General features: G+C 63.5%; 1 protein-coding gene across 1 annotated transcript in view; it reads left to right on the top strand.

Moving 5' to 3' along the window:
• Positions 1-2,022: 2,022 nt before the first annotated feature.
• Positions 2,023-7,677, top strand: part of LOC112950981 (TBC1 domain family member 24-like) — a 6,598-nt gene continuing 943 nt past the window's right edge. Inside the window, exons 1-6 of the mRNA XM_026043605.1 lie at positions 2,023-2,080; positions 3,377-4,412; positions 4,698-4,856; positions 6,328-6,391; positions 7,293-7,388; positions 7,559-7,677. The exon at positions 7,559-7,677 is cut by the window's right edge and continues 5 nt beyond it. Coding sequence (XP_025899390.1) covers positions 2,023-2,080; positions 3,377-4,412; positions 4,698-4,856; positions 6,328-6,391; positions 7,293-7,388; positions 7,559-7,677 — 1,532 coding nt within the window. The remainder of the gene's footprint in view (positions 2,081-3,376; positions 4,413-4,697; positions 4,857-6,327; positions 6,392-7,292; positions 7,389-7,558) is intronic.

Below are 7,677 nucleotides of genomic sequence, written 5' to 3' on the forward strand. Positions count from 1 at the left end.
GCAGGGTGCCTCATGCCTGCTGCAGGGTGTCCTGTGCGTGCTGCAAATGTGCAGGGTGCCCCGTGCACTCTGCAGACTCGCACAGCGTCCCGTGTGCGCTGCGGGGTGTCCCATGCAGGATGCCCCATGTGCACTGCAGAGGTGCTGGGCACCTGGCACACGCTGCCTAGTACACGCTGCAGAGGTGCTGGGTGCACATTGCCCAGCACCACACAGAGGTGCTGGGTGCTTGGTCAACGCTAGAGAAATGCAGGGTGCAGGGTGTCCTATGCGCACTGCAGAGGTGCTGGGTGCCCRGTTTGTGCTGCAGAGGTGCAAGGCTCAGGGTGCCTGCAGCAGAGGTGCTGGATGCCCAGTATAGGGTGCGGGTACATGCTGCAGARGTGCWGGGTGCCTGGTACATGCTGCAGAGGTGCTGGGTGCCCAGTTTGTGCTGCAGAGGTGCAAGGCTCAGAGCACCTGCAGCAGGGGTGCTGCGCGTGCTGCACGGTGTGCAGTCGCGGGGTGACCAGTGGTGCCAGCTGCATGGGTGCCAGCTGCATGGGTGCCACCGCCCCCCCCCCCTCCCGCAGGGGCCGGTGCAGCAGCTCCCCACAGCGTTTGGGCCACCTGGGCCAAGGCTGCGTGGCCGCTCAGGGCGAAGGGCTGTGTTTGGGGTGCTCTGCCTGCCCCCCGTGGCTGTTTTGGAAACATGGCAGGGCAGGTGTCCCGCTTGCAGCTGTCCCTGCCCCACGGTCACTGCTCAGGCTCCTGGAAGCAGCCCTTGCTCTGGGGGAGGGCGATGCCTCGGCCTTCACAAGGAAGCAAGGACACGTGTCGTATTCCTGRTTTTGCCTCCCAACTCACCTCCACCATCAGCTCTTTGGGCAGCGAGGCCTGTCGGCGCGGACTGCACCATGGAGGAGCCGCAGCCCCACAGGCGGCCGTATTGCTGCTGCCATAGAGCCTTGTGGGTGACAGCACCCCAGAACGGCAGTGCTTTGGTGTCCTCAAGGCGCCACAAGGAAGCAGCGCTGCGGACGCTGCCTTCCGCCCTCTGCTTTCCCCAGGTTTCCCCTCCGTGCCTGGGAAGCTGGCAGAGGCGGCAGCAGGGTTGGCTGCAGGGTTGCGGCTGCCCTGCGGGCTGTGGCGCGTGACAGCGCTGCCGCGGGCGGGCGCCGTGACCCTGCGCCGTGTTGTCCGTGTCAACAGCGGCGGCCATGAGCGCGGCCCAGGCTGGGGGAGCGCCCGGCCCCACGCTGGGCAGCGCTCAGGACAGCCAGGACAGCGCTCAGGGCAGTGCTCAGGGCAGTCGGGCAGCGCTCAGGGCAGCCAGGACAGCGCTCAGGGCAGCTGGGCAGCACTCAGGGCCGCGCTCAGGGAAGCGCTCAGGGCAGCCGGGCAGCACTCAGGGCCGCGCTCAGGGAAGTGCTCAGGGAAGTGCTCAGGACAGCTGGGCAGCGCTCAGGACAGCCAGGACAGCGCTCAGGGCAGTCGGGCAGCGCTCAGGGCAGCCAGGACAGCGCTCAGGGCAGCTGGGCAGCACTCAGGGCCGCGCTCAGGGAAGTGCTCAGGGAAGCGCTCAGGACAGCTGGGCAGCGCTCAGGGCAGCCGGGCAGCACTCAGGGCCGCGCTCAGGGAAGCGCTCAGGGCAGCCGGGCAGCGCTCAGGGCAGCGCTCAGGGCAGTGTTCAGGGCAGCGCTCAGGGCCGCGCTCAGGCCGGCCGGGCCGCTGCCCGCAGCCGCCGCTTCCTCTCCTCCCGGCACAGACGCGAGGGCGGCGCTCACCGCGCTGCTGCCGCGGCCCCTTCCCGCCCTGTGGCGGCCATGGGCGACGAGGGCAGTGGGGCGGGTGCCGGGGCGGGCGCTGGGGCGGCTCAAGGACGGCCGCGCTGCCGCGAGGGGCCCYGCTGCGCCGCCCTGTTTACACCAAACACACGGCCCGTGCCAGCGCCATTAAAGCCCGGGGCGGGCAGCGGGCGGGCAGGTGGACGGGCGGATGCTGCGGGTGCACAGGAGCCGGCCCGGTGGGACAGCCACGGCCATGGGCACCCACGAGGCGCCCGCCRCTGTGGGGCCGGCCCTGGAGGGCGCCGCGCATGGTGAGTGGGGCAGGGGGGCCTGGCCACCACACGCTCCTGTGGGTTGTGTCCCCAGCCTGGGGCTGCGTGGGGCAATGTGTCCCCCAAYCCCCCTGGCTTCTGCGGCCTCTTTGCCAGCTCCGGGCAGCCCAGAGCCGCTCGGCTGCCTTCATGTTGAATGGTGCGAGGTGTRTGGGTGCAAGAGGGACACCCTCTGCCAGGGACGGCAGCAGTGCCAGCCCCTGCCAGGCGCCGTGGGAGTCCTTGTGCAGGGACAACCYGCCCTGGGATTCACGGGGAATCCCWCGGGAAGCCGGGGCCGCATTAACCCGCGCTTGCGGGAGCATGTGCTTGAATGGAGCCAGCTGGGGCAGGAACGGCCTCAGGCTGCCGCAGCGCTTCCCCCAGCAGCARAGCTGGACCTGAGCTGCTTTCGCTGAGCTTGAGCAGGGGCCAGGGTGAAGCAGATAAGCTGAGCCGCAGCCGGGCAGAGCTCGCTTGTAACGCTGGGGGAAACACCCCGCGTTCACTCTCTAGGAGGAGCTCAAACCCTGCTGTTGTGCTGCCCGAGGTGCCCTCGGCCCCGGGCACAGCACGACAGGCTCCTAGCCCTGCTGGGGACCATTTCTGTCCTGCCCCCGGGCCAGGCATCTGCAGCCTGATAGTGCCCAGGCCATGCAGGGAATGGTGGCCCCTGGCTCCTGCAGAACCCTCCTCGTATGCTTGGGGAGACCCTGGCACCTGCAGACCCCTCCCCGCGCTCCGGGAGGCCCCTCTCGTTGCAGACCATCCCACGCCTTCAGGTCGGGGGCCTCTCAGCTCCCCCAGCCTGCACGTCGGGCAGCCCGCAGCTCTGCTGCAGCGGCTCTGCGTCCCGCATTGCATTGCCGGGGACACCCCGCAAGGATTTGGTGGCCTCTGAGAGCTCTGTGATGCTGCTGCTCCCCCGGGCAGGAGGGGCCGCATCCTCGCTGCGCGCCCGAGGCAGGAGGCCTGGCAGGAGGTCCTGGGCAGGAGGTCGCGCTCAGCACAGTTCCCAGCAGGGCACCCCCACGAACACACAAGAGGCAGAAATACCGTATTGCTTCCAGCTATTGATGGAAGCGAGCGGCTCGGAGCCGCTCTCACTGGGGGTTAGACGCCATGCCCAGCTGTTCTCAGTGCTGGAACGACGCAGCCCAGCGCTGCCGGCTCCGACACTGCAGCCGGGCATGGGTGACGGGTCTGTGGGCGCGAGTGGGCTGGCGAGAATGGCCTGAGGGGTCTAGGCAGGCCAGGCCTCCTGCAGATACAGAACGGAGGGTCTTTGTCCTGCAGAGATGTTTGCCTCGTCTCCAGTCACGGTGGTGATCACATCGGAACCTGACACTTGGGACATCGATGCCTCCTCCTGTCTGGGCTGCGGACAGTTTGTGGATTGGGACAGGGTGCCAGATTTGGAGCAACAGGCAGATRTTCCCGGAGACATCCACACTAAGCCCAAAAAAGAGCTGAAGAGGCTGGCAAGAGAAGGCTACTGGGCGCCGAGCCGCGAGCTGAGAGCCCGCGTTTACCGCCAGCTCATCCAGCAGGTGCCCTGCCGGCTCGTGACTCCGGACGCTCTGGTCTACGTGGATGTAGCGGGACGGCTCTTTGGGAAGCAGAGCGTGAGCTCCCACCCTCTGCCCGACTTCCTCGAGGGCTGCCCCATGCCCACGTACTGCCTGAGCCTGGAAGGGGTCGCTGCGCTGAAGAAGATCCTCATCTGCCTCGGCAGCCAGTTCCCCGACATCACGTACAGCCCGGCGCTGCCCGCGCTGGCAGCGCTGCTGCTGCACTACAGCGACAGCGAGGCGCAGTGCTTCGAGGGCATCTCCCGCCTCATCGCCAGCAACGCCCCCCACACCAGCTACATCGACCAGTCCTTCCTGGCCCACCAGGCCTCCTGCATGACCTTCGGGGATCTGGCCAACAAGCACTGCCCGGCAGCTCACAGACTGATCGCCGGCAGCTCTGAGAACGTCTTTGAGGTCTACTCGGAATGGCTGTCGTGGCTCTTCTGCGAGCTCCCCTTCAGCTACGCCATACGTGTGTTTGATGTCTTCCTGCTCGAGGGGCAGAAGGTCCTCTACCGCATCGCTTTGGCCTTGCTGAAGCAGTACAGGCTCTCGGTGAGCCCCGCGGAGCTGGAGGGCGCTGACGTAAGGGCAGACCTGCAAGCGTTCGTGCGGAACATCGGGGAGCACATGACTGTGGACAAACTGTTAGAGAGGGCGTTTGGCATCAGGCTGTTCTCCCGCAAGGAAATCTGGCTTCTGCAGATGGCCAACAGGAAGGCTTTAATGGAGARGGGCATCACCATGGTGCAGAGCAGGTAAGAGAGCCTCCTGCTTTGCAAGCAGGGGCAGGTGATGYTCTTGGGGTTACGCGGATAAACTAGGAGTCACAGAGCAGATGAACATGAAAGGAGCATCACGTTGCAACTGCGTTTGACTCCTAGGTGCCTTTCAGACAGGAGCGTGGTTAAGGGGTACCACAGAGTTGGGGAGCACAAGTGCAGGGTTCAGAAGGTGTGAGGAAACTTGATCTGTGGGGGCCGCACCCATGAAAGCTGATGTGGCCCCTGGCTTGGCAGTAACGGACGTCCCCCCTTGCCCAGGCAATGCTTCCACCTGGCCGTGGASCTGCAGAACTTCACCTCCAGCATTGTCACAGCGCAGGAGATGCGCCTCATCTGGTCCTGGATCCCCGAGCGGTTCTCCCTCTTCCCCCCAGTGCTGCTCTTCTCCACCTCGGAAGATGGCTGCAGCCTGCAGAGGTAAAGCGCTGGGCACGACCCGGGTCGCTTAGAGTGGCCCAGCGCAGAGCTGGATAAGTGGAGCACTGCTTACCCATGGTACAGAAGGGAGCCCTTRGGACATGTTGGGTTTATGGGGTGCAGTTAAGGTCTCCTGGAGACCCTAGTAGCTGTGGCCAGGAGCCCACGTYGGCCCCACTGCCAGATCCTGAGCCCGCGAGTAGCCTGGCTCCTGCTGCATGGGGCGGCACAGAGCCCAAGGCTGGATGCTGCAGCTCAGAACCCAGCGGGGAAATGAGTTTTCCAGTGATTTCCCAATCCACGGAACAGCATGTGAGCAGGCGTTACCTTTGCACGACTGCCTTCAGGCAGGCAACCCAAACGTGCTGGTCACAGGAACCAGTGAGAGCTGCGGAGCAGGCTGGGCAGAGCAGGCAGAGCTCAGATGTGGGGTGCGTGACACGGCGCAGAGGCATCGAACCCTGCGAAYGCAGGCTGAGAGAGCCGGGGGGGCTGCGGTGGGTGCCGAACGTGCAGCAGCCTCAGCGCCTGTGCGCCCTGCTGTGTCCAGGCAAACGCTCCCGCGCGTCCTGCCATGTCCAGGCAGATGCTCCTGCTCCCGCAGRTCACCCCCAGCAGCAGCATCAGCCGCAGAGCCCGAGCGGCCGGCAGGGCTCCCGGAGCGAGGAGCTGCTCTGGGGCTGGGCACGTGCGTGCCATCCTCCCCCTCCAGTACACTCGGAATTTATGTTTGGGTTTATCAGAGAAATTAACCTGCTTCACCGGGCAAGCACGAGTAACAAGCTGCCTCCCCACTCACTGCACAAACACCAGGGCTGCCCGAGCTCAATGATGAATGCTGCTATCCCTTCACGAGCTCGCCCGGACAGGCTGCTCAGAGTAACAATCATCCCGGAATAGCAGGTGCTCTTCTCAACCCTCCTCTATAGCTTCGTGTCACATTCTGGGTGCAAACAGCTTATTTCAAGCCCTCGCCAAAGGGCACTTTCCGCCTGCTATATAAGACAGACCAGAGGATTTCCATCCAGATGAGTGGTCCTGGGCTGCAAACGTGCTGCTGTGGACAGTCTGCAYGCTGATACCCTGGTTTGGACTTCAGTGTGAGCCCACCTGGCACTGTCACCTTCCCCACCACGTGGCAGGGCAGCCCAGACCTGTCGGACACATGCGGGAATCATGTGCGGAAGGGCAGGCACTTGGGAACATGCCTGTTGCTGCTAGTCGCTGCTAGTTGGCACCTCTCCTCCTGCGGGCATTCCATGCCCCAGGAGCTGTTTCACCCGTCCGAGGGCTCCCTCCTGCTCTGCTCCGTGCCCAGCTGCAGGCCAACCTGGCTGCTTGGGTTCCCCGCACRCGGAGGACGCGTGTGTCATTGGCAGGCTGCTTTGCGCCGCGTGCCAGGGCAGCACCTTGCGCGAGGGCTGCGCTGCTCTCACACTCGCACCAACGCTGTCTCCTTGCTCGTCTGCAGGTTTTACTCGTGCTGCGAAGGCTACGAACCAACCGTGCTGCTCATAAAAACCACAGAGGGAGAAGTAAGGACATCCCAAGCAGACTATGCTAAGCTGGGGATGCCGGCTCRGGCAGGGCTCTGTGGCTCCCACTGCTGCGCAAAGCAGAGGAGGGGACAGAGAGCTGGAGAGAGGCCACCGGGCACAGGGTGGATTGGGGATTTTGGTTTTGGTTTTCCCTGCAAATACAGATTGAAACAGGAAGTGTTTCCCAGCAGACTTTGCTGAAGGCAGCAGATGAGTTGCCTGCACAAGGTCTTGCTTTAAATATATTAAATGCAAGGCACTCTCCTTCATTTCAGTAGCAGCCACACAAGGGAAGTGGAAGAGAAATAAGGACAGCTTCTTCAGTACTTGAAAGTCAGGAAATAACTGCAAAAATACCCAAGCCAGGCCACTTCCCAGGGACTGTGTGAGCGGTTCATAAACCCATGCTGTGTCTCTCTCCATCAAACGGCAGAAGTGAGTTCTGTAAATTATTCAGGCATCCTAAAGATTTATTGGCCTTCAAGGCCTGATTTTCCCTGGGCAGACTCTTCYGCGTGGCGAGGAGATAAACTCTCTGCCACCCTCCAGGTCCTTACCCACGCCACGGAAGGTGACTTAGAAACCCCAGCATCTACCTCTCTTAGCTCCTTGCATTCTTTATTTAGTACCAAGGGCAGATTTGATTTCCCACCTTGAGCAGGTCTCCAAGTGAAGGATGTCCTCACCAGGGCTGGCCTGACCACGGGGTGGAAGAACAGGATGAAACGTTTGCAGAGTCATGTCCCATCTGCTCCCAGGGACGGGCTCAAATCCGTGTAAAGGCAAACATGTTACCCGAGTCTTTAGCACATTTAAATGCCCTTTTCCCCCAAACTGGCAGACAGGTGAGCGCTGCTGCGGCCCCGGGACCGCTCACTGCTCCCGTGCTCTCCCCAAGGTGTGCGGCGCGTTTCTCTCCTCCGACTGGAGCGAAAGGAAGAAGAGTGGGACGACACCTGGCTTTTTTGGGACAGGGGAGTGCTTCGTGTTCACAGTAAGTCACCTTTATTGTTTATAAGCACAGAGGGGTTCGTGCCTGCTTGCACGGGGCAGCTCCAGCACAAAGCAACCCCTGGACAGCCCTGGGGCCTCCATCCACAGCGTGGATGCCGCCYGGGGGGGCAGCACCACGAGCAGGCGCCCACTCATCTGCCTGCTCCGCAGGTGCGCCCCGCGCCGGAGCGCTACGAGTGGGTGCTCATCAAGAGGCCGGAGCTGGCCAAGGCAGCGCCGCGCGCGCACCCACGCTCGCCGTCGCCCGCCTCGCCGCGCAGCAGCTCCCC

The sequence above is a fragment of the Nothoprocta perdicaria genome, unplaced genomic scaffold (genome assembly GCF_003342845.1).
Source record: "Nothoprocta perdicaria isolate Ctin4 unplaced genomic scaffold, notPer1 scaffold_331, whole genome shotgun sequence".
Taxonomy (NCBI): Eukaryota; Metazoa; Chordata; class Aves; order Tinamiformes; family Tinamidae; genus Nothoprocta; species Nothoprocta perdicaria.